The sequence below is a fragment of the Melospiza melodia genome, chromosome 20 (assembly GCF_035770615.1).
Source record: "Melospiza melodia melodia isolate bMelMel2 chromosome 20, bMelMel2.pri, whole genome shotgun sequence".
NCBI classification, from domain to species: Eukaryota; Metazoa; Chordata; class Aves; order Passeriformes; family Passerellidae; genus Melospiza; species Melospiza melodia.
Genome location: NC_086213.1, coordinates 5632732 through 5658743, shown reverse-complemented (window position 1 = coordinate 5658743; position 26012 = coordinate 5632732). Strand labels below are relative to the sequence as shown.

At 49.9% G+C, this 26012-nt stretch overlaps 1 protein-coding gene across 1 annotated transcript in view; it reads left to right on the top strand.

The window, feature by feature from the left end:
• RBM19 (RNA binding motif protein 19) overlaps positions 1-26012 on the top strand; it is a 62148-nt gene that overhangs the window by 18716 nt on the left and 17420 nt on the right. The window contains exons 16-22 of the mRNA XM_063173119.1: positions 1-118; positions 348-481; positions 1822-1882; positions 3147-3226; positions 3623-3678; positions 5596-5712; positions 24569-24674. Coding sequence (XP_063029189.1) covers positions 1-118; positions 348-481; positions 1822-1882; positions 3147-3226; positions 3623-3678; positions 5596-5712; positions 24569-24674 — 672 coding nt within the window. The remainder of the gene's footprint in view (positions 119-347; positions 482-1821; positions 1883-3146; positions 3227-3622; positions 3679-5595; positions 5713-24568; positions 24675-26012) is intronic.

The following is a 26012-nucleotide window of genomic DNA, read 5'->3' as shown; positions in this document are numbered from 1 at the left end:
TTCCATTCTGTGCCCTTGTATCTGGAGTGGGCTCCAATGGGGGTTTTCCTCAGCCCAACCCCTCAGAAAAAAAAAGCTGGGGTTCCAGGAAAGGAGAGTGAAGCAGGGCTGGTACCAGGTAAGAACTCTGGCTCACTTGCTGGGGTCTCTGTGTTTCTCTGGGGTTGTGTCAAGGCCCAGGATGTGTTTTATCTGGGTGACCTCCCACTGTGAGGGCTGATCTTCCCTCCCTAAACACATCACCTTTCTCCCCATCCCAGGGGCTCCCCCACAGTTTGAGTGGGAAACTCCCCCAAAATTTGGCTTTGTTGCATCTTACAAAGTTGGGTTCATTCTCCTTGGTTCAGGTGAAGCTATAAAAGACTCAGAGGAAGCAGCAGAAGAGGAGGAGGAGGAGGAAGAAGAAGAAGAAAATATTCCTGGTTGTACCTTGTTCATCAAAAACCTGAACTTTGCCACCACAGAAGACACACTGAAGGAGGTGAGCAGTAAGGACACAGTGTTTAAAGGATTTCAGCTGCAGCCAGTGTGATCTGGTGGGAGATGAGAGAGCACTGGGTTCTGCTGGGGCTGGGAACATCACTCCAGGTGTCAGATAAGACAAATGCATCTGGAGCTGGTTTTGTGGGGTTTAATTCCACCTAGAGACAGGTGGAGGCAGTAGGAAATCTTCTAACAGAAATCTACTAAATCTTCTGATTTGCCATGTTTTCTGTAGTGCTGCTCCTTGGGACAGGCACTGCTGCAGCTCTGCCACTGCCTGGTGTGTGAGAGGCAGTGAATGAATAAATAAATGATGATTTCTGAGTGTGCTTTTCCTCTCAGTTCTGCTGACAGTGTGCTGCCTTGTGCTGCTTCACCTCAATAAGCACTTGGGAGAGAGAGTGGCATTCCTGGAGTTACGTGGGGTGGTAATACCAAAATAAGGAAAAGCAGCTGGAATTTCCACCTCTGGCACTTCTTGTGGCTGTGTAAAATGCCACATTCCATGGCTCAAGCACCCTGTGAGTCCTGCAGAGACTCTGCTCCAGCTGTGGACAAATAAATACCCAGTGCAGCACTGGGACTTGTCCCCTTTTCTTTTTCTGGCTTTACAAGGGAGTCAAATAAATAGTTTTCTACCATCTAGCCCCCATTTTTGGGAAGAGCTGTGTTCTAGGGACAGGCAGCACCCACCCTTAAGGCTTCAACCTGGCTAAAGGCATCTTGCAATCCAGACTGTTCCTCCAGAGCCACCTCAGATCCCTGCACTTTTTGAGGGGTGATGGAGGATTTCTGTGAACTCCTGCCTTGATACCTTTCAAACTCTGTGTGTGTGTATTTGTACAGAATAATTTGCTGGGGAAAGGCTCAGCTGCAGTGCTGGGGAGGTGGGGCTGTGTGGCACAGGGCCCTGCTGGCAGTTGAGTTACAAGCCTGGAGGGCTGGGATTTGTCCTCTTTTCTTTTTCTGGCTTTACAAGGGAGTCAAATAAATAGTTTGCTACTCTCTAGCCCTCCCATTTTTTGGGAAGAGCTGTTTTCTAGGGACAGGCAGCACCTTTAAGGGCTCTATGTGGCTGAGGGCATCTTGTAATCCAAAGTGTTCCTCCAGAGCCACCTCAGATCCCTGCACTTTCTGAGGGGTGTGGAGGATTTCTGTGAACTCCTGCCTTGATACCTTTCAAACTCTGTGTGTGTGTATTTGTACAGAATAATTTGCTGGGGAGAGGCTCAGCTGCAGTGCTGGGGAGGTGGGGCTGTGTGGCACAGGGCCCTGCTGGCAGTTGAGTTCCAAGCCTGTGACAAAGGGAACTGAATCACGTGTCCAAATTCCTTGCAGACATTCTCCAAAGTGGGAGCCCTGAAGAGCTGCACAATATCCAAGAAGAAAGACAAAGCAGGTACTCTAGATGCTGCTGTTCAATTCCTTCCCTCAGCTGAGCTGAGGGCTCAGGTGTGGCATTGCTTCAGCACTCATCTGGCTGAGCATTTGTGCTCCTGCTGGCAAAATCCTCAGTGCTTCCAGAAGTGTTCCCGTGGAAATGGCTGCAAGCAGCAGCCAAAGCTCCCCCCAGGGTTGGGTCTAGAAGGTTAAAACTCCATTGTGGGATTTGTGGAGATGTGGCCTTCTCTTGAGATCTTGAGATGGGAGAAGCCAAACTCCTTCAGGATCACAGAGGAGAGTGGGATGCAGGCTGACAGGAGCCAGTGCCCTGTGATGATTAAACCCTGCATTATCCTGCAAATATCCTCAAGGATGCCTGGCTGAGAGCTGTGCTGAGTGGGCTGGGTTTGCCTTCTCCCTGCCAGCCCTGAGCCCCCCAGGCTGCAGGGATGAGTGCCTGTGCCTGCTGTTGGCTGCTCTCCCTTCCCAATGACTTGGATTAAGGGAAACACTGGCTGGAGGGGCTGGGGCTTCTCCCTGGGAGCTGCACAGCTTTGTGGCTTTTCCCCTTGACAGAGCTTCCTTGTGATGTGATATTTAAAAACTCAGATCTACTGGGAGATAAAGAAATGAAGTGAATTCTTCAGTTCTGTGGATCCAAACAGGCAGCGCCAAGTGTGGGCTGATCTTGTAGCACCTGATCCCTTCAGGCACTGGGGGTCACCTCTACACTGTGCCACTGCTGAGGCTCTGAAGTTGAAAATGGGGTGTTGTTTTCTCCCCTCATTATTAATTGTCCCTTAATTATGGCTGCTGTGCTAGGCACCACGTTGCTCAAGGGTGTGGTGGGACTGCAAACCTTGGCTGGGCAGGGAGGGGAAGGATGGGGAAGGATGGCTCTCCTTTGTTGTGCAAGTGCCAGCTGCTCACCCACTCATCCCAGGTTATGGGATGTCTGTCCCACAACAGGATCTCTTCCCCTGATTGTGACCAGCAGTTGCTTTGCAGTGTTTTGTTTAAGGAAGTTGCACTGAGATGACGCAAAGCAAAACATTGGTTTTGTGTGCAGCACCTCCTCATCACATCAGCACCAAAACCAGCTGCTCCAGAGCAGAGCCTTGCTCAAAAACTCAGCCAGGGCTGCTCATGAGGTCAGCCATGGACAGGCTGGCCCTTTTCATGGGATGTTAAGCTTTTGTCCCCTCAGTGCTTGCTCCTGGTTTGTTTTTATATCCTATATCATCACTGCTTTCTTACCAAGCCCCTTTCTCTCCTGACAGGCACTCTGCTTTCCATGGGCTTTGGCTTTGTGGAGTACAAGAAGCCAGAGAGTGCCCAGAGAGCCCTGCGCCAGCTCCAGGTGAGCCTGAGCCCGACCCCATGGAGTTCCCTCCAGAGATTTGCTTCAGCCTGGCACTGCCAAATGCCCCTGGGGATGTCAGGGCTGAGGGTTGCACTGCACAGGTGGAGAAGCCTCTGAAATGGGCCAGGCTTTGGAGGGAAGAGGGTTTGTAAAAGGACAGACTGGTGGAGAAGTTTGTTTCTCAGTGCTGATCCAAGGTGGGAATCCCAGAAAATGTGCAAGGATTAAATTTTCATGAGTTTTCCTGTCAGGTGCAGACCCAGATATCCCCTCACAGAACAAATACTGATTAATGTTCATTTAGTGCTGCTTTACCTTCTAATTCTTGTATATATTTATTTCTATTAATTATATCTCTTTTTTTTCCTGCTGTTTCTTTGTTTGCACTCCCAGGGCTGCACTGTGGATGACCACAAGCTGGAAGTGAAGCTGTCAGAGAGAGCTGTCAGGTGAGGCTCACCTTTCCCCTCAGTGACATTTCAGCTGCAGTAATCCTTGGGAGCTCCTTCCCTTTTTCCCTTTTTCCCTTTTTCCCTTTTTCCCTTTTTCCCTTTTTCCCTTTTTCCCTTTTTCCCTTTTTCCCTTTTTCCCTTTTTCCCTTTTTCCCTTTTTCCCTTTTTCCCTTTTTCCCTTCTTCCCTTCTTCCCTTCTTCCCTTCTTCCCTTCTTCCCTTCTTCCCTTCTTCCCTTCTTCCCTTCTTCCCTTCTTCCCTTCTTCCCTTCTTCCCTTCTTCCCTTTTTCCCTTCTTCCCTTCTTCCCTTCTTCCCTTCTTCCCTTCTTCCCTTCTTCCCTTCTTCCCTTCTTCCCTTCTTCCCTTCTTCCCTTCTTCCCTTCTTCCCTTCTTCCCTTCTTCCCTTCTTCCCTTCTTCCCTTCTTCCCTTCTTCCCTTCTTCCCTTCTTCCCTTCCTCCCTTCCTCCCTTCCTCCCTTTTTCTTCCCTTCCTCCCTTTTTCCCTTTTTCTTCCCTTCCTCCCTTTTTCCCTTTTTCTTCCCTTTTTCTTCCCTTTTTCTTCCCTTCCTCCCTTTTTCCCTTTTTCTTCCCTTTTTCTTCCCTTCCTCCCTTTTTCCCTTTTTCTTCCCTTCCTCCCTTCCTCCCTTTTTCCCTTTTTCTTCCCTTCCTCCCTTCTTCCCTTCTTCCCTTCCTCCCTTCCTCCCTTCAACATCTGCATCCAGGAGTGCTCCAGCTATTGAACACATCAGCCTTTGCTCTGCTCTACTGACTCAGTTTAGCTTGAAAGGGAAAAACAAAACGGGGAATGAGCTGAAGTGGGGCCCCAAAAATGAGCCTGAAGTGAGAACCAGGCAGAGTTTTCTTCCCTGCCCAAGGAAAAAATCCTGTTTTGGAGTTCCTAGGGGTTTAAAAAGTTCTTGGAAAGAAATCTTCTCTAGGTAATGAAGTATTCTATCTGCTCATCTGAGAAAAAAAGAGCTTAAGAATAATATTCAAATTATTTATCAAATCTGATCAAATCAAGACAAAACCAAATTTCCTGCTTGAAATAAAAGTTTGGATTTAGCTCCTTTGCTCTAGGCAATCAGGCACAGAGGAGAAGGTTACTTGTGGGTGAATTTACTTAGAATTAGGCTCAGTTTTTAGGGATTCTTTCCTAGTTCTTACTCAGCACAGAATATTCTAACTGTAAAGCTGCAAATTAATCCAGGTACTTGAATGTTGGCACCTAAACCTTGTGCTTCAGACACTCTGGAAACCCTACTGGAAGTGGTATCTGTTAAATGTCAAAATTTGTTTGAAAATCTGGTTCCTGGGGACCACAAGCAGTCTGACAGCTCCCTGTGTCTGCACTTTGTATTTCAATTCTTTCATAAACCATTTTTATCCAGTTTGATTTTGAAAATCCCTTCAGCAGGTATCCAGGCCACAATGGGAAGTGCTTTGCTTTATGAAATAAGCTGCTGCCTTTTGTGTTAGGTGAATTCTGACCTTGTCCAAATGCAATACAATTCCAGAGGTAAAAAAAATTAAATTAATACTCTGTTACAAAATTTCATTGACTGTTTTATAAGCCAGGAAGAAAAATAATTAAAATTAGCTTACATTAAGCTAATTTTTAAAAATATATTCATTAATGCAGTCTCCTTACAATTAAAGGGCAAGATTTGGTGACAGATGTGGCAAATTGAGATGAGGACCTCAACTGGAGCAAGATGGGCTATTTCATTTCCAGATGGAGGATTTTAGGGTGTTTGGAATTCGATATTTCTTGGTGTCCTGTGCCACTGGCACAACCCAGGAAGCCAGTGTGAGCTGGTTTCTCAATTTTCCACATTCCAAGTCCTGAGGGAGCCACAGTTCAAAGAGACTTTGCTGCTCCCTGCTCTTCACCTGCCCTTCCCGTTGCCTTCCAGGCCTGCTGTGAAATCAGCCAGGAAGAAACAGACTGCTAAGAAGCAGAAAACTTCCAAGATCCTGGTCAGAAACATCCCCTTCCAGGCCACTGTCAAGGAAATCAGGGAGCTCTTCAGGTAGGAAAGTGATTTCTGGGGTCTGTGGGTCGCTCTGGGGTGGAGCTGCTGTGATTTTCATACGGGGTCTTTCTCACTTTGTGAATATTGTGAATTTTTTCTTGTCTTTGTGGAAGAAAACGGGGATTTTGGGATCACCTCTGTTCTGTGTGTCCTCAGCCTTTTGTGCTGTGATTTAAGCCTTGTTGCATCCTGAAAACTAGACAAAACTTTGTAAAAGGAAAAGCATCTTTGCTGCTCCCAGGAATGTTTTGGTCACTGCCCCAGGCTGTGGTCCCTGCTCTGCTCTTGTTTTGCAGGAATTGTTGATTTTTTTGCCTCTGTGGGCTTGTCTTAGCAGAAGTTGGGTGCTTTTGTCACATTTCTGGGCCATTTCTTTCCTTAACCCTTTAAAACCTGCTCAGACCACGCAGCGCAAAGCCCCTGGCAGTGATTTTTGTGTTTCCCTGTCTTGATGGAATTGCACCTCCTTTATTTGTGTCAAGATGTGGCTCCTGTGTGTCTGGCAGGCTGCTCCCTTGCAGGCTGTGAGAGATGAATCCCAGGGATTCATTTGGGATGAATTCCAGGGATTTCACCAAAGGCAAAGCACGACTTGGCTTTTGGACAGGGGTGTGATGACGGTCACAACAACGAGATGCCTCTAGAAGAGCAAAAGGTTTTTCTTGAAGCATTTTGCTTCAGTTCTGCCCTGAGGGATCCAGGCAGAGCCCCTGGGCTGCCAGTGCCATGCTGAGTTCCCTCAGCACGTGGAGCTTTGCTAATTTAAATCCCAACACTCCCAGCCAGAGCCGTGACCCTCGTAAAGCTGGAGCCAGCAAAGCCGGGGCTGAGGTGAAGTTCAAGGCACTGGGAGGGTTTGTACATCACAGGCACAGAGCCTGTGGGGGGTTTTTGGTGTGGGATTTCTCCCTCCTGTCTTGTCTGGCACCTCAGAGCTGTGGAGAGGAGGGGCAGGGGAGCATCTGATTGATTTTTGCAGCATCCAGCTGGTGACAGCGCTCTCAGAGCTTCCCTTTCATTCACCTGGGATGTTCAGAGCTGGGTTTATCCTCAAAACAAAAACCTGCAGCTTGGGGGGATGTTCTTTTCACTCCTGTCCTCTGGAGCAGCCCAAACCAGGCACAACCAGCACCTCACCCTCCTGCATTGCTTTGTTTGTGCCCTTCAGTCAGCTCTGGAGCTCTGGGCTTGCTCTGCATTTAGGAACCTGCCTTAGTTTGGCTTTTGTTAGGCATTTATTGGCAATGGCAAGCAGTCCTTTGGCAGTGGAAGGGCTGGCAGGGCTGCAGGGGGCACTCTTAGCCTGCCCAGGAAAGCCAGCCTGGGGACAGCAAGGGACAGCCAGCCTGGGGACCACCAGGCCACTCTGCCAGGCTGATCACCACACAGCCTGGGGACAGCCCCAGGTTGTGCAGGATGAGCATCTTCCCTATTGTTTCCCCTGCTCCAGAGCCACCTTCCAGCCCTGCAGCAGCAGAAAAATCAAGAAATACGAATTTAAAATAAATAAATATTAATTTCAAAATAAATAAATGTTAATTTATAAATATTAAATTAGGAATAACTATTCAGTTGATATGTGTGTATTTATTATATGTACACACACATTATCTGCATCCACACAGACTCTATATGTATGTATTACCCCAGAAAAATACATAGATGATGTCAATATTGTTCAAAAAATATCTGTAACACATTATATATGTGTAGATATATTTATTTTTCCCCCCAAACAAATATTCCCATGTTTTGAGCTTTGTCAAGGAGCTCAGTCCCCCTTCTCAAATGGCCCCACAGGAGGTTTAGGTGGCACTGAAACAGCCAACCAAGGGAGCTGGGTGTTCTGGAGAGTGGATTTTTCAAGCTGCTGTACCTGCCCAGCTCTGGCAGTTCAGGGATCCCTGCCCAGGCTGGTTTTACACTTTTGGATCTTGTTTTTTTATGGATCCATCACTGAGATGTTCAGCTTTGCCCTGCAGCACTGCCTGTGTTCCTGCAGCAGCCTGGAGGAACTTCTCCACTCTGCAATGTGGGGCCAGCAGGCTCTGTTCCCTGGATTGGAGAAAGGTGCTGCTTAATTCAGGGGTTTGAGGGGAGTCAGGAATGCTCAGATCCTCTGCCTGCAAAACAATCCAATTCTAGCAGTTCCACAGGCCTCAGGTGCTCTCTGCTCCCAGCCTATCCCCTGTGGCATTGCTGGGGGGGTGACACTGGTTCAGAGCATGTCCTGCCACGTTCTCCTGGAGGTTCTGCCCTCTCTTGCACCCTCAAGAGATTTATTTATCTTTTTTTTTTTTTTTTTAAGATAACACCTATCTTCTTCAGAGGGAGAACTGCTGTTCAATTATAGGGGCTGCTTTTGGGCGAGGTGTGAAGATTTAGCTTTTGTTGGGTGTGTTTTTTTCACCCATTTTTGTTCTTGATTAGATCCTACTCTTCTCTTTACTACCTGGAAAAATAACAAAAGGTAAATGGTGCTTAGTTCTTAGCAAAGAGCCACAGTTAGGGGAGGAGAGACAAAGGGATTGCTATCCCATGAAGGCTGCTAATTCTAATTTTTCCTACCAAATTGTGGGGCTTTTATGGCAAGACTTGTTTTTTTTTTTTTTTTTCTCAGAAGGAACTCTAGACGTGGCAAGCTGAATTGGAGATCTGTGAAAGGCCACATTTTCACAGATTGGAGCCCTGGCAATTTCTGAAAATTGGGCTCCTTTAAGAATCTACCTCATGAGATCCATGCAGCCTTCATTGGGAGTTCCAATTAACTCTTTGTTTCAGAGCATCCCCTTCCACCCTCCTTTCCCAACTCCAGGAAGATGGAAAATCAGGCTGTGTGCAAGTGGTTTATAATGTTTTGAGGAGATGGGGGTTTCATTTTCCTCAGAAAGGGAATGATAAAATTTAGAAAAACACTTCTTAAAGGATTCCTGCCCAATCCAAAGCAAGCTGGGGATGGAGTCAGTCCAGGGTGTGCTTAGAATTTGGTAGAGCTGCTGCTCATCCCACCAAAGGATGGAGTTCTTGGAGTTATGTGTTTTGGGAATTAAGTTGTTTCTTTTCTTTGCAGGATATATATCTGAGAACTCAGAATTTTGGTTTTATCTTTGATTTCTCTGGAATTTGCAGCAATTGTTAGTTCCAGTTAGCTGAGGAGATCGGGACTCAGGTGGTTTATCATCTCTCAGGAACTGCAGTCAAACACTTGCACAAAGCTGTTCAATCACAAAATTATCATTAGCTTTAGTTTGCCTAAAGAAGCAGTGAGCAGAAAAGCAATTGAAAGGTATTGCAGGGCACAGAACAGGTTATCAGGGACACTTATCTGCACAGCCTGACTTTCCTGCACAGAAAGTAACACTGCTTCTTGCAGAGACCTTTGGGGTGGGTGTCTCTTTTCATTTTAACTCCTTTGCTGACTGTTTTCTTTGTCTTGACAAAGACATGGCATTTATTGCATCTGGCAAAGCAAATGTGTGGGCCTGATGAGGAGGAAAAAGAACAATTCCTTCTGATGGAGGGGAAAAGTGAAGTGGGACAAGACTTGGGAGTCAGCCCCTTCTGAGAGAAGAAAAAAATCTCTGCAGGGAGAAAAAAATCTCAGGGAGATGCAGTGGATAAACTGGCAGAGAGATTTTTTTTTATTATTTTTTAAGGCAATCTTTATGAAGTTAATTTTATAAGATGATGCCTTTCACTTCTTCTGACCTATTATAATAAAGTGTAGTTACCAGAATGGGCTTTTCATTTCCCATTATAAAGGACACGGTGGGATAATGAATCCTTCTGCCAGACATGCTTGCTGTTCACACCTTTCTGCCAGTAATGGAGCCTACATGACTGGAGACAATTTCTCCTTCCTCCTGTTGCAGATGTGGAAAATCTGTGCTGGTGAAAGACACAGGAGGAGAAAAAGAAAATTGAGGAGAAACATGTGAGTTTGTTAAGCAAGTGCTGGGCAGAGTTAATTAGAGCATTCCATGCAAACAGAATGCCCAGTGCTGCCAGGATTGCTGGGCTTCACTTCTAAATGTTGTGCTAGAAATGGCTCAAAACTGATTGCTGCTGCTTCCTAGCTGCTTGGATTTTGTCTCCAGGCAGTGGCCCAAGGGCTTGGGGACAGCTGCAGAAATTACTGGGGGCTGTGAGGGATGCTGGGGTAGCACAGGGACTGCAGGTGGTTGATGCTGGCACATCTGGGGCAGGACAGAGCTGCTGATGTGGCAGAAGGAACAGGGGAATGATTCCCTGAGCTCCCCTGCAGTGCTGACACCTCTACTTGCAAGAAGGGAGTGCCCAAAATTGAGTCTTGGAGAAGCAGAAACCCCTGGAGAAGCAGACCAGGGCCTGGGTCCCACCTTGCTGGCCTCCCCTGAGGACTGGAAGGGCTGTGGAATTGCACCTTGCCTGGAAACCTGCCACAAACAGTACTTTGGGAGCAGAAGGTGTTCCAGAGGTGTAGTGGCAGCTGGGAGGTGCCTCTGAGTTTGATGTGGTGCTGAGTGGGTCACCACATCGTGTCCTCCAGGAAGCAGGTGAGGCCATGAGCTCTCCACAGCCTCCCCAGGCCCTGCTGCAATGCCAGGGGTCTCCATGTGCTGCTGGGCATCCCAGTGTGGCTGTGCTCTGGGCTTTCCAGCTTAGGGCTGGGTTCCCAAGCCTGGTTGTGGCCTCTCCTTTGGGATAACAGCATTTCAGGGCAGCCCATGCTGGGAGCTCTGGGCCAGGAGCTTCAGGGAGCTGGGTCAGGGCTGAGGGTGCTGGCACAGTGGATGTGGTGCCTGTGCTCCCATCCAGCTCCTCACTGCAATGCCAGGGCTGTGCTGGGCTGCTCAGGGGCTGCCTGGTGCCTCTGGGGGTGCAGGATGCTCCTCTGCACTGAGGCTTTTCCTCCTCTGTCCCTGTCCCACCCTTGCTGTTTGGAGGTTCTCACAAGGATTGCACCTTTGGAAGTGTTTGTTGAGTTTGGTTGTGGATGAAAGGAAGCTGCCTGGCTGATGGCTCCCTGTGTCCTGGCTGAAGGGCTCAGCCCCAGTGCTGGCTGTCAGTCTGTCTTTGCTGTGCCAGGGGCACACAGCACGTGTGGGGCTGTTGGAGACAGGCCAGAGGAGGCCCCAGAGCTGATGGAGGCGCTGGGAGATGCAGGAGAGAAGGATCCAGTGACACCTCAGAGCTCAGGGCTGCTCAGGGGCTGCCTGGTGCCTCTGGGGGTGCAGGATGCTCCTCTGCACTGAGGCTTTTCCTCCTCTGTCCCTGTCACCCGTGGGCTGTGGGGTCCCACCCTTGCTGTTTGGAGGTTCTCACAAGGATTGCACCTTTGGAAGTGTCTGGTTTTGGATGAAAGGAAGCTGCCTGGCTGATGGCTCCCTCTGTCCCACTGGTGGCTGTCAGTCTGTCTTTGCTGTGCCAGGGGCACACAGCACATGTGGGGCTGCTGGAGAGAGGCCAGAGGAGGTGATGGAGGGGCTGGGAGATGCAGGAGAGAAGGTTCCAGTGACACCTCAGAGCCCTTTCCAGTGCCTAAAGGGGCTCCAGGAGAGCTGGGCAGGGATTTGGGACAAGCAATGGGGTGACAGGACACAGGGAATGGCTCCCAGTGCCAGAGGGCAGGGTTAGATGGGATTTTGGGAAAGAATTCCCCCGTGAGGGTGAGGAACCCCTGGCACAGCTGCCCCCTGAGCCACCCTCTGCTCTCCCACCCCTGTGGGCTGTGTGCCCTGCATCCCCTGCACAGGTGCCAGGGGCATCACTGCAGCCTTTGGCCAACCCTGATGTTTCCATGCCCAAGCTGCAGTGTGGCACAGGAAAATACAGAGTGCAGGAGCTTTTTGGGAAGCAGCTTGCAGGAATGTGCACCAGGAATGCAGGGATCTGCTGGGCTGCTTTATTTCTCTATTTCAAACAGCATAAATTAAACTCTTTTTATTTATTTTTTCCCCTCCCTCTTCTTCAAATCTTCTCCTTGTGTGCTGGAAACCCAAACACAGCAGAATTGGGTTGATATTCAGAGGCCAGAAATGGAAGTGGCCACTTTAATTTGGCCACTCTCCAAAGAGAGCCATGGGGTGGGGGAGAGGGAAATGGGTTTGCAGTGCTGTTTTTCAGTCTGAATCATAAAGGTGTTTAACATAGATAAGGAAATGTTTAACTCTGTGTTATCTTAGCAAAGTTGCTTTAAAAGGTGGCTCTTCCCAAGAGCAGAAGTAAGATTTTCTTTTTTCAGCACATCTCTTTCCTGGGTTTGAATATTCATTACTTATTTGATTTTTATATTTATTTTTTCCCCTTTTTCTGTTCTCCATGTACTCCAGATCCCTTTTCTGCCCACCCAACACCTGGGTTTGTCCTGTGCAAATGAAGGGAATTTCTGGGCTGCTCTCTCCTGACTCCTGCCACCTCTCTCCAGGGCATCCAGCCGAGCTTCCCAAGGGAACTTTAATTAGTTTTCCACACAAATTCCTCAGCTCAGCAGCGTGGAGGGGCTCAGGGAAGGTGGAGTGAGCTGGGGAAGGGGCTGATTTTGGAATGTCTTGTTCAAATGCCACTCTGGGGTTTTGCTTTGGGCTTTTTGCCATTTTTTTCAGTGCAAAAAAATTTCAGATGTGGGCGGGTGGTTCTCCATAGGGACAAAAGCAAAGCCTGCTTGTGCTGTGTCCTGAAAATAACCCACTCAGGGTTCTTAGTGTTACAAGGTGTCTTTTTGTCTGAATTAAGAAGAGAGTGTGTGTGTCTAAGAAAGGAAAAACATGGATTTCTCTTTTTTTTGCCTTATATTGTGGCCAGTTCTTGTTAATTCTCAGAGTTGGGCCTTTGGGGGCTGCCAGCTGGGACACTGCACAATCTATAACATTGAAATTACACAACTTTTGAGTTTGTGTCTCAGCCTTTCATCAAGGTACAGCCAAGATGATTATCTCCTTGCTCTTAAAATTCCTCTGTCTGTTGGGTTTGTTAACTGCAGCTCTTTGCTGGTGATGTTGATCCATCCACCCCCCTGCCTTTCACTTGTGTGGGTATTTTTCAGTCTCACTTCACGAGAAGGTCCTGAACAAGCCTCTAATGAATCACAGCTTTCTCCTCACGATGACATCGTGTCCTTTATTTGCATCTCTGTTTGCATCATTATTTTTTTAACCTCATGCCTGCTGCAGCCTTTCTCCCTCTCCCAATCTGGGAGATTTTTCAGCCTTGGGATGTGATTGCAATTAAAGCCCTTCCATTCCAGAGTCTCTCACCTCCCCTGAGGCTCTGCCTGTGCCCAAGGCCTTTGAACTGTGCTGGCTTCTGCAGCTGCTGGCACCAGCAGCATTTCTGTCTGCACCTTGTTTTTCCTGAAGAAATCAAGTTAAGGCAGATCAGGATGACCATCTGTCTTCTCACCTCTCTTTCCTCCTCCCCCAGCAGTATCCTGAGCACTTCCAGGCATCTGGCAGAGGACAGGAGATCTTAAATTTGCTGCAATTAAGTCCAGGGGGAAGCTGCTGAGCCTCATCCTCTGAGGAAGGTGCTGTTGTGGGACTGACCCTTACCAGGCATCCAGGGATTCACATCAGCTGCCTGTGAAGATGGGATGGTTTTTCTGCCCATATTCCCATTTATTAGGTACCAGGGAAGCTGGAAAACCACATTTTGTTCTGCTGCCCATCAGTGGTCTGTGCACATCAGGCTGTCCCCTCCTGGCTGGGCTCTGGGCTGTTTGGAGAACAGCCTTGGGTCTCCTTCAGCCCCTCGTTTTTTTGGGCATCTCTTTGTGAAACCTCACTTGGAAAAGCAGCAATATTGACTTTTCCAAGCCCAGGAGTGCCAATCTCAGCATCTCAACAGGCTGGGGCTGCTCACAGGCAGCACCACTGAGATTTGTGCCAAAATCCACCCTGCAAATCCCATTTCAGCTGTGCTCCGTGGCCCTTCCCTACTTCTCTTTAACCCAGCTCTTGCTCTTCCCACTCTTTGATGCCATGCCAGCAGCTGAGGGGTTAAAAGAGTCTGGGGGGGGGGGGGGCGAGGGGGTGGGGATGAGGTGTTTCAGCTGCTCATTACTCACTGCCAGCTTCCCCCAAAATCATATTAATTTCACGCTGTCACGCAGGACTGCGCTGTCTGTGCCGGCAGCAGCCAGGAGGGTGACAGGGCTGGGGGGAGCGTGGCTGCCCCTCGTCCCCACCATGGCTGCCCCTCATCCCCACCCATGGCTGCCTTTTTGGGAGCTCTCTGGTGCCTCTTTCCTCGCCCAGGTGGGACTGGGGCTGCTCACCTTGCAGGGCGATGTGGGGAGCGCCGTGCGCTGCCTCCCGATGATCATTTTCCACCCCGCTGCTTGTGCAAAAACCCCATGAAATTGGGTCTGCTGCAGCAGGGAGGGCTGCAGGAGGGAGGGAAGGAGGGAGGGGAGCTGCCAGCCTGCCCTGCCCTACCTGTGCTCAGCAAGGATGCTGCTTCAAAGTTGCTTTTTAACCACTTGCCTCCCTTTTTTAACACCAGCGAGCACAGTAAAGATCGAGCTGCCTTTGCCTCCTGTCTGATTTCTCCCCCTTTTCTGCTGTTTGCTCAGTGCATCTGCCAGAGCTGTCACCTCTGCAGGGACTCACTGCCATCAGCTGGGTCTCTGACAGCTCTCACACAGGCTCAGCATTGCTGAGCCCATCCTGGCTGAGGCTCACTCTCCATGGCAGACATTCTGCTCTGTCCCTGCCATTTGGATTGTTCTCACCCCTAGAACTCATCTCACCTTTTTTCCAGGTTTGTGCTTGCAATTTTTTGTGGGTTGTGGCTGGAAGGATGATCCCTTCCCTTTTCTCTCATTGTGGCCACACTTCTTGGAGCTCTTGGCAGCGGGGGTTGGACTTAGATGATCTCCAACCCAAACCATGCAGGGATCCTGTGGAATCTCTGTTCTCTCATCCTGCACTTTCTGAGATGGGTGGAGAGCAATGAGCTTTCCACGAAATGGAGTGGGAACAGCATCACTGAAGCCCATGGTGGCTCAGGCACTGCTTGCACCAGTCACTCCCTGTCTTTTGGGACTTTTCTAGGTGACCTGTGAAGACAAATCCCACTGTGCAGAGTGGCCTCTGAGCTTTGCTGTGGTCATGGCATGTTGCCAAGGGGTGACCAAAGTCCTGGAGCAGGAGGAGAGCCACCATTGTGGCTTGGGCAGCAGCCACACCTCCAGTTTGGCTACAGGATGGGTAAATTGGGCTGTTAGCAGTTAAAAGCCACCTCTGCTCCCAGAGCTTTTCCAGCAGGAGCAGAAAATGGGATTTTCTGTCTCTGGAGCGTGGTGGCTCCCAGCCTGCCTCACCAAGGAGCTGCTCTGTGCCTGCTTTTAATGCTTGGCCTTGTTGTGAGCCCTGGCAGGTGTCCCATGTGGCCAGCCTGGGCTCTGGGGACAATCCTGAGCTCAGGAGAGCTCACAGCCTGGCTGTGTTTGAGCCTCCAGCTCAGCGCCCGCGTTCCCGCTGCGCTTGCGTGCATTTGATCTCCCCTCTGTGGTTCTCTGTTCCCCTGATGAAAATAATTAATCAGGTTATTTCTCTAAGTCATCCTGCAGCTTTACAGGGACAAGACTTAAATAAGGATTCTCTTTAAAGCAGAGCTGTGTTAAAATAGCTGTGTGCCTATAAATATCTCATTGCTTCTATATTTATTCCCCAGCTCAGTGCAGGAGGCTCTACAGCTGAATATAAGATATTTCTTTATTTTTTGGATTGTTGATGCAGCTGGTATCTTAACAGCAAGGCTGCCTGCTCCAAAGGATGCCCTGGGTACACCTTTGGGTTTCTTCTGAGTTTCCTAGTTGCCAGTTGTACAAATTTCCTCTTGTCTTTGAAAGGAGCTGACTCATAAGAATCCTCCAGGAGCAGAGATTTGCACCAGACCCTCCTGTGAGCACTATTTTTAGCATAACTTTTTTTTTTTTTTTTTTTTTTTTTGACCAGAGCTGCACTCTGATCAGGATTTTCAAAAGAGCCCAGGAGAGATAAATCCCCAAATCTCAGCTCTGTGGGAGCTGCAGGTTCCTTTGAAATGCTGACCCTCTGGTGATTAGGGCAGTGACTTGGTGGCTCCTAAGCCCTGGTCCTGCAAGGTGCTGCGTGCTGGGAGAATTGTGGCTTAGGAGTGTGAGCTCTGAGAAGGGCTTTGCAGGCATTGGGGGCTCTTGTTGGAGGCTGTGCAAGGATTGAGATTCCCTGAGGGTTGGGATACAGGGGTCTGTAGGTGACTGCTGCATTTGTACATCTCGGCTGCCAGGGGAGCAGGGTTTGGCCCTGCTGTGCTCCAGGGAGGTGATGTGGGGGAAGATGTCCTGATAGAGCTGCTCCTTTCTCCTCCAGGCTTGAATGTCTTTTGTCTCCCCCAGCAAAAATTAAAAAAAAAAAAAAAGTAATTACTATTAGGAGTAACTAGTATTACTAGTAGGATTAAGAAGGAAGATGTTGGATAGGTGAAATGAGGGGATTTGAGAGTGACAGCAGAGGGGACCAGAGCCCTGCTGTGACCAGAACCAGCTCAGAGCTCTAAGATTGCCCAAGAGAAGAGAAGCAAAACCTGAATAATATTAAAGTAAGATTTTCCACCTCCATCCTGTTTTGGGGTGACCTCTTCCATCACACACCCACCAGTTATCTTTAAATCCTCAAACTCTTTTGGGGTAGCTTTGAACTCCCAAACTCATGTCAGTGTTCAGCAGTGCTGCTAGAACCCAGGGCTTCCTAAAGCTTGTGGTGCTCCCTGTGCCAGCTCTGCACCTTCCCCTGGCCCTTAGGAACTGGAATTGTGGGCATTGAGGTGTGAAATTTCAGGAGGAAATCTGTTCCTGCTTTCATCAGCCAGTGAATCATCGCTGTCTTTAAAGCACGGAAATAAACGTGGAGAATAGGCAGGTGTCTTCTCCTGGAGGTGTCAGTGAGTCCTGGCTGCTTCTCCTTGATGTCACCAAGTCTAAAATAGATTTATGGCAAGAAGTGGATTTAAAAAATACTTCCCACCCCAGTGGTGCAGGCTCTTCCATCAGCAAGGAGCAGGAAACAAAGCAGGGCATGTGCAATATCCATAGGGAGGCACATCCTGGCATCTTGCTTTGCAGTCAGACCAGAAAAAAAGATGGGAACAAATCAAGAGATGCCCATCTCTCCATCCTAAAGGTGTGTGAGGCTGCTGGGTGGGGCTCTGCACATCCCAGCTCCTGCTGCAGGGGCTCCAGGGCTCTCATTCCTTTTTTCCACACTACAATTCCAGTGTGGGAGCCGGCTCTGGAGGGCAGAGCAACTGTGACAGTCACACGAAGCAGCTGGAGCTGGAAAATCAGCCTGGATTGGGAGGAGCAGGGGGCTGAGGAGCTGCAAAGGGAGGTGCAGGGACATGATGCTGCTGCCACCAGCACAGCAAATCCAGCCAGGGAAAGGCTCCTTTTCCCACCAGCCTTTAAAGCTGATCTCTCCCAATGTTAAAACCTCCCAAAGTCAGATTAAATGCAGCGAAATTAAGAAACCAAACCTGGTTGCAGCACCTGCTTAAAAATTACTTAAGTGGAGGGATATTAAAATTTTAAGACTTGCTGCTGTGCTGCTGATGGAGGATTTAAAAAAAATAATAATTACTGTTGGGTGGTTGTTGTTTTTGTTTTTTTTTCTTTCTGCTTGGTTTTCAGGATTGGTTTCTGTTTAGCGTGCACCCTAATTGCGTAATTACACGATAGACTGGAGTAGAATTTAGTGTGTGTAATACCAGTTATAAAGAAGAGCCCTAATTATGTAGATCTTCTCAGGTAAATAATACATCAGGGGCATGGAGTGGCCTAATTACTGTTCTGAAAACCTGCCTAATGACTAATTTGCTTGGAATTTCAGAACGCTTTTGATAAGGTCCCTCATAAGCAACTGTTAAGGAAAATAAATCGAGAAGGGATAAAATGTTTTGCTGTGTTTTTAAACAAGCCAGTTAAGCCACAGGAAGCAGCCACTGCCTCTTGATCCAGCATCTTGAGGAGAGGGAAGATCCATCCTCTGACTGCTCCTGCTCTGGGGCCAAAGCTGTTGTGTTCCTGATCCTGCTTTGCCACGAGCTCCAAGGGAGGCTGCTGCCATTTTCCACTAAAAATGGGATTTGTGGGTCAATTCCCAGCTCCTTGGAAGAAACACATCCATGTCCACATAGTCCCTGGCACCTGGAGTAGTTGTGGTGTTGGGCTTCTAAATAATTCTTGAAGATCTGTGCCAAAATTGGATAAATCCAGGAAGAACCAAGCTTGGAGCTTTTCACTGAGGGAGTGAGGGCAATCCAAAAGCTGGAGCTGTTTTCCAGTGGATCTCATGGACTTCCTCCATGATGAGCTGGGACCAGCAGCAGTGTTATTCCAGGGAGTGTGTGAGATGCTGCAGTGATGGGAGCCTGGATTTGGCCCTGCCACAGGAGCCTCAAGGACAGAAAACCAGGCTCAGGAAAGGATCCACAGAGCAGCTGAGCCTGGATAGGCAGCAGCACAAGGAAAAGGAGGAATCACACAAAGCAAAACCCACTTGTGCTGCAGCAGCACATCAAGGGCCTCCAAACAAAGATGATGCTCCTGGGCAAAGAGGAAGCTGGAAAAACTGATGATCCATGGTAAAGAGCAAGGTGCAGACGTGGCTGTCCCCTGTCCCCTGGCTTTTCACACAGATTTCACAGGAGCTTTGATTATCCAGCAGGGCGTGAATGAAGGATCAGCTTTGCACTGGGGACTGCTTCCTGGTGTGGGCCAGGGGGATGCTGCTCCCCTGCTCTGCTCCCAAATCTCTCCACCAGAGCTGGAGTGAGCCACAGTTTGAGCTCCAGGATCCAGAGGTTCCCTCCCACCTTGTCTTCCTGTGCCTTCATTTGCTGATTTCCAGAGGTGAAGGAGACATTATTGATGCTGCTGCTGATAATGGTAATAGGGGAGATGGGTGCCAGATAATTCCTGAACTCTCTAACAGGATTTAAGCTAACAAGAGAGGAAGGCTTTTTTCTTCCCTCCTTCCCTTTCCCTTCCTCCTTTTCAGCTATTTCCTGTGCCGGGGATAACAACACCAAGGAGTGTTAAATTGGCTCTGAATGTCCACCCCTGGCTGTCCACATTCTTGTAACGATTTCATTAGCTTGAATTATCCACGTTATTTTCTTGTAATGGGATTAGCCATCCTGGAGTCAGCTGAAGTCCTGGAGCGGGAGGCGGGAGGGCCCTTCTGCTGCGGATTCCATTAACTCCCTCATGCAGGGGGTGCAACTGGCCATGGCTCAGCCCAGGGGCAAAACCATTTGCCAGGGTCCTGCCTTCCTCCAGGAGGAAGAAAGAAAAAAAGGACCATTACTGTATTTTATTTCCTTCCCCCTTTTAATCAGCAAATGCAGAGGCAGAGTGTGGCGGGGCCTTCTGGAGGGGGAAGGTCCTGTTTGGGGGAAAAAGAATAAGGGATTGAGTGAATTCCATGTGGCTGCAGCCTGCTCCTGGCGCTGAGGCTGTGCAGGGAGGGGAGGGAAGGATTTGTGTCTCTTTTGGACTCTTCATCCCTGCCCAGAGGCGTTTGGGATGAGCGGTCATGGTGCTGCTTGGGAGAGCAAGGCAGCAAGAGGAGAGCAGGAGGAGGAGATGCTGGCAACCCAGGAGAAGGTTGGCAGCCTTGAGAAAGGTTTTCATAACCAGTTTTTCAGCGTGGTTTTGCTGTTTTTGTTTTTCTTGAAGGGATACAAACCAGAGAGGGGGATTTAGGACTGCTCTGTGCTGTGGGACCTCTGTACACACCTGCAGAACGCTCAGGGTGATTTTTGTGGTTGTTTTCCGAGATGTTCTGTGGTTTTGGCAGTGGACAGATTCATGGTGTCTGTTGTGCTTGGCAACTCAAGAGTCCTTGACCAGCTTGTGGATTGGGGTGCACCAAGATCAAGTCAGATGAACACATCTCTGTGTTTGGGACTTGAAAATGCCCATCAGGGATGGACAGTCTGGCCTGTCCCAAGGATTTTGCAGTTCAAGTGCTGCTCTTTGAGACAGGGGAGGGGCTGAAATTGAGTGAAAACTTCTCAGCTGGAGAGATGTTTATAATTTCTTTAGGAGAAACTGTTCCCTGTGAGGGTGGGCAGGCCCTGGCACAGGGTGCCCAGAGAAGCTGTGGCTGCCCCATCCCTGGCAATGCCCAAGGCCAGGCTGGACAGGGCTTGGAGCCACCTGGGATGGTGGAAGGTGTCTTTGCCGTGGCAGGAGGTGGAACAGGATGAACTTTAAGGTTTCTTCCAAGCAAACCACTCTGATTCCAGTTTCACCCTGGTCTGTGCTGTGAACGAGCATCCTTCACTGCTGCCTGGAGCTGTGGGGTTTTCTGGGGAGCAGGGAGGAAGGAAGGGGAGGGAAGAGGTTTTCTGAAGCCCACTTGCCCCTTCTCCTCTGTCCCATGGCCTCTGGGCTGTGTTGGAAGGATGTGTAGGCTCCTTCTGGTGGCCAGGCAAAGCCAGGTGAGCCGTGGGTTGTGTCCTGAGCTGGAATGTGCTGCTTAATAGCAATATAATGTCCTGTAATTAGCAGGCAAAGGACTTGCCTCCCAGCTGGCCTGTGCCAGAAGGATATAATTACAATCCCAAGGAGTGATTTCCTCTGACCTGCAGCCAGCTTGCAGTGAGGAGGGGAAATCTCCTTTTCCTGCCTGTGTTCAGCCAGGGAAGCAGGATGGCAGCTGGAAGAGCTGCCAAAGCAGCAGGAGAGCAGCTGATAGCCAGCAGTGCCATGGAGAAATGCTGCACCTCTTGTGGGTGGGAGGGAGGGGATGTCCCTGCTGGCATCTCTGGGATGCACCCTGAGCTTGGAAGGGGTGACTGGTCAAGGGAGAGCTCGTGGCTGTCTCTGTTCTGCAGCCCTGTGGATTGTGGCTCAGCCAGGGCCAGCACAGGCTTTTTCTGCTTTCCCAGCAAATCTGAATGGGCACAAAACAAAGGCTCTCATTTAGGAAATAGGAGTTGCAGTGTTAGTGGAGGCTGTCATCCCTCCCAGCCAAGAGCAGGAGAATGTGCCAAGCCTGGGAGAGTGAGGTGTGAGGCTGGATGTGCCAGCCTGGCTGGCAGGGCCTGCAGGGACAGGGGAGCCCAGGCAGAGCCACATCCTGCACACCTCTGCCCTCCCCTCCTGCTCCTGATCCCACCTGGGATTTCAGAGAGTAGCTGTGGGACACCATTTTTCATGGACCCGTGGGAAGGAAGCCAGGAACAGCTGTGTGCATGGCTGGTCACCAGAGGCTCTGCCATGCAGCAAAACTCTTTGCTTTTGGCCCTCAAACCTCTCTGTGTTAATTGTGAGCAGCTCCATGGAGGTTTCACCACAGATTTGGGGTTGCTGCACAGCTTGGCCACACTGAAATCCCATCCAAGTGTCCTGCCAGAAACCCAGCTCCAGGCCAGGCACAGGTAGGCTCTTCAGGACTGAGGATCAAGTCCTGTGCAGAGTTAAGCCAGGCTGACTGCAAACAAGTGAATGTCTCAGGCCTGGAAGGGCTTTGCTCCCACAACCACCAGCCCTGGAGCAGGGGCTCAGGAGCACTTGGAGAAGGCATGGATGGGTGAATGAGGATAAATCCAGAAACTGCTCTGGTTTCACACTCGCTGATGCTGGAATCCTCCCTGCAAACCGTGCTGCTGGAGGGAAGGAGCCTGGCCTGGTGCTGTGCTCCGTGCTGGCAGCAGGATTGCTGATCTCTGCCCACTTGGAGAGGAGAGGAGAGAGGCCCCAGCACCCAGAGGAACCTCACCCTGGGCTGCTGTCGGTTTTTTCACTCCATCTGGCAGTGCCACCATGTCTGACTTGCTGTGACTCCACAGCCATCCCAGCCTCTGGGACCACATTTTCAAACATCTCCACGACATCTAATGGAAAAGCTTTCTTCCCTCCCTTGCCATTATGCTCTGGTGTCACCTGGGTGATGTGCTCCATGCTTTTCCTCCTCCCATCTCCATGCCTTTGCCATGGCACAATCCCTGCCTGGCCATGCTGGATGAGCTGGAGTGGGAGCAAAGCCATCAGCACCTGGCTTCCCTCTGGCTCCCCTGGGCAGGGAGCCTGCCACTGCAGGGGGTAATTGGGTTTCCTTCTGCCTCTGCCTCTCTCTCCCCCCAAATCCAGCAGAAATAATTGGAAAGGAGAGGTGTGAGTCTGTGCCTGGCACCAGAGAGGAGAACATTAAAGGCCGGAGCTGTGCCTCATTCGCAGCTCCCGCCGGTAATTGCTGTGTTGTGTTTTCTAATTAGCGCCGCAGTGGGGGGGATGCTGCTCCCCTGCACGGCCCCTCTGGGGTCAGCCCTGTCCCCTCGGCTTCCCTCACCCTTCCACCTCGTCTGTTCCCTGCATCCATCCCTCTGGAAGCCCAGGGAAAGCTCCTGGCCAGCCCTGCTGTGCATCTGAAGCAGGTGTCCCCTCCCTTCCCTCCTCTCCTCTCCACGTGTGGGTGGCTTGGACTGCTCTGAGCTGATGAGGAAGGAATTGCCAGTTTCTCCCAGCTCTGCCCAGGCTGATGTGTGCCAGCACAGCTTCCCTGGCACTCTAAATCCAGAGCCATGCTGCTCCCGTGGGTACCCCTGGCCACCCTGAGTGCTGGGTTTTGGTATCAGAAGGACAGGTTGGTGTTTCAGTGCACAGACTGAGCGTTTTCTGAGACCTCCCTTTGAGCAACACTCTGCTCTTGTTCCTTCAGCAAATATTCTGCTGCCCCCAGGCAATGTCCTTGATATTTTTCATGGAGAGAGAGACACTGGAGTGTGCCCATGGCCCTTACCTCCCATTTTTCCTAGCTAGATGGGCATCCCCATGGCTCAGGAGCTGTCCCCTTGCCTCTCCCTTCACCCAACTGCAGCATTTGAGGTGCTCCGGGGATCCTGGGAGTCCCTGTCACCCCCACCCCAGGGAAAAGCCCCGGGATCTGAGCTCTCCAGCAGCTGAGGCTGCTCCCTGTGCCGTGCTGGGGTTTGTTTGTTTGTTTGCGTGGCTCCAGCTCGGAGGGGGCAGCAGGGAGAGGGAGGGAAAGCACCGAGCGCGAGACGTGCGGATTCATTTTGAAGCTTCATAATGGTGCATTTACACACCACGTTGCCTAAGGAAATTGGGTGGATGAATGCCTGGTCATGCTGCCAGTGCAGCAGGTTAACTCCCAGGATTTAGCTTATATCATTTCACGAGAGCGTTTATGGCCTTTACTGTGTTTATTCCCAGGTGCTCTTTGGCACTGCTGTATCCCAGGCTCCTTTTGTGTATGCACGCCTGTGTGGAGATTTTCAAATAAAATAACACATCTCTTCAGACCTGGGCCACATTAAATATTTATTGCCTGCAGTTTGTGCATATGTGTTTGATAAATGGGTGTGAGGGGAGGGGAGGAGAAGAGGGAGCTTGGCAGCAGGGAAAGCGTTGGCTTTGTCCTGGAATTTCTCCAGGGGATGGCACTGGAGAGGGGTGTCCAGCACGTGCTGCCTTCGGGGCTAAAAAAACCTTTGTAGGGTTTTTGGACAAAGTGGGATGGCTACATGCCTTGCTGCTCAAGCCACACGTTCCTTCTGTGGGACAGGAACCCCCTTATCTCCCCATTCCTGGCTTTCCATTGACACTGCAAAACTTGTCTGAAATGCTGTTGGATACGGAGGTTGTTGTGGTCTGCTGGATTCACCTGTTTCCCTTCCTACATCCAGAAAGCTTAGATAAAACCAGTTTATTCCAGCACAGAAGCTGCAGCATGGCAGAGGTTGAAGGGTTAGAGTGAGGAAATCCAATCATAAAAAATGCCCAGGATCCCTGGAGTTGGAGGGATGACACCTCTGGGGATGGAGGAGCTGTTCTGCAAACAGAATAATTCCCTGTGGGGCCATGCTCTGTATCCTGTGCACTCCAGCCCCTCCTTAAAGGTGCCAATAAATCTGTTTTGGGGGGATCTGGAGCAGCCCTGGTAACCTGGAGATGCTTTGCTCACCCTGAGCAGGGTATGGCATTCTGGCTGGATCTCCTGAGGGAAGGAGAAGCAAAGCAGTTACATTAGAGAAGTTTTTTGTATTGTTAAGTTTTATATCCAGAATTATGCTTAAAATCCAAGCTGAGTTTTTTCAGTGGTATTTGCTTTGGAAATGGGGCTTGCAGGGCTGCAGGACACCACTCAGTGTGGGTGTGCAGCTGGCACTGCCAGGGTTTGTGGGGAAGTGTCAGTTTCTGGGCTGTTTAGGTGGCCTGGAAGGGCCCGGGGTGGCCTTGGACAGCCCGCGCTTCAAAGGACGAGAAGAGACTTCAGATCTTTTCTCGGTCTCGGTGTTTATTAATTGTTTATCTAAAAGATTTTCTCTTGGCCCGACAGAGTCTGCACAGCAGCCAGCCATGAGCACACTGAGAGCCCCCGGGGCGGTCACCTATCTTTATACTCGAAATTACGTATACAATATTTATCAATTTTCCCCAATACCTTTTACCCTTATTAACCAGTGCACTTTTAGTAATAACCAATCCCAAAGTGCCACCATCACCACAGAAGATGGAGGCCAAGAAGAAAAAGAAGAAGAACAGGACACGCCCCAATTCCTCCATCTTACTTCTCTAGACCCCCCTGTACAGAAATCCTAAACTCTGTGTTTTATACTCTAATTAACTTATCCCTTCACCATTCACCCCAGTGAGATCCTCCCATCCTCATACAGGTGTCGTCTCCCGTGTAGGATCAAAGTCCAGCCACCAGACACTTCTGGCAACATTCCAGGACTCCCGAGCCCCCCAAGGGTGGTCTCGGTCACTCTGCACCTCAGTCCTGAGGTGCTGAGATCCCACAGGGAAGGGGTGACTCCTGCCTTCATCTCATGCTGTTCCTGCTCTTCCTTGCATTCCCAGCACCTTTGGAGAGCTCAAGACCGTCCGGCTGCCCAAGAAAATGGCAGGAACAGGATCCCACCGGGGCTTTGGCTTCGTGGATTTCGTCACCAAGCAGCATGCCAAGGTGAGCTGTGCCCTTCTGGCACTGCCCCAGGTGGGGAGGGCAGCCTGGAGGCTCTGTCCCACTGAGGTTTAGCCCAGGTTTGGGCTGGTAGCATTTTCCAGGAAAGCTGGATTCAGGCTGAAACCCCCATGTGGGCAGCAGCAAAACCCAAAAGTCAAACCTTAGAGGGGATAATTTTGGTGCAACTGATAAAATAACTCAAAATCCTTGTAATACAGCAGGACAGGAGCTTATTTTTTAGGTTTGGTAGCACCAAGGTGAGACCAGGATGGTTTTAACCCACATTAACACATCAGGAAACCTCTGCACGTCCCACCTCCAGCACCACCTTGATTTTAGGGGAGTTTTGGATATTGTGGCTAATATTAGTTCCCTAATTTGTAACTCGTGCAAGGCTTGTGTTCACCAGTTCTTCTGTGTGTTTTGAGAGCCCCCTGTGAGCAGCATCACCCTGCTGCTTTCCCAGTGACTGTGCCAGAGGATCAGTAGTTATGAATTTGCCTCATTGATTTATTTTTTGAAAGCTTTCCTATATCTTTAAGTTCCTTCCTTTTGCAGAAACAAGGGGATTGCAGCGTGTCTGATGATGGTATCCTGCTCTCATCCTTTGCCAGAGGTTCTGGGGCAGGGTGGATTTCATCCTGCTGTTGATTCCTGGTGGTTTGGGCAGGGTCTGGAAGGGAGTGGCTGTAAGCACAACCCACAGGATGTTATTGCTGGAGGGAAGGGACCACATGAGCCCCCAAAACTCCAGATTTTCCACACTGTGAGTGCAGATGAAGGAGAGAGGAGGGGGGAGCCAGCCAGAGCCCGTGTTTATGTTTTTAGACAGCATTCATTGATCCAGGATCACAAGGGACTATTAGATCATCCCTTCCAGCCTGACCTCCTGTATAACACAGTACATGGAGTTTCTTTGTTAGTCCTGTATTGATCCTAACTCAAACTTCCCTCTGCTCAGCTTCCCTCCTCCCCTTTGGGTCAGCTGGGGGTGCAGGGATCCCCCCAGTAGCCTGGTTCTTCTCCCTGCATCTTGAGCTGTGCCTGTGGCTCTGCTCAAAGCAGCTTTGCCTTCACCTCTGCTTCACTGCACAGTCACTCAGGCTTTGTTCCTGGGGTTTGAATTAATCTTTTTCCCAAGGAAACTTTAGGCTTTGGATGGAAAGGTACATAGAGGGGCCTGACTGGTTCTTTACTGCTGCTCTCTGGGGGAAACAGGCACAGGCTCAGTGTTTGCTTCCCATCCCTTTTCATGCCCTCAGGGGCTGATTCCAGCTGCACTGGACAAATGGGAATCTCAGTGATGGGCAGCCCATCTATGGTGAGGGGAGAGAGCCA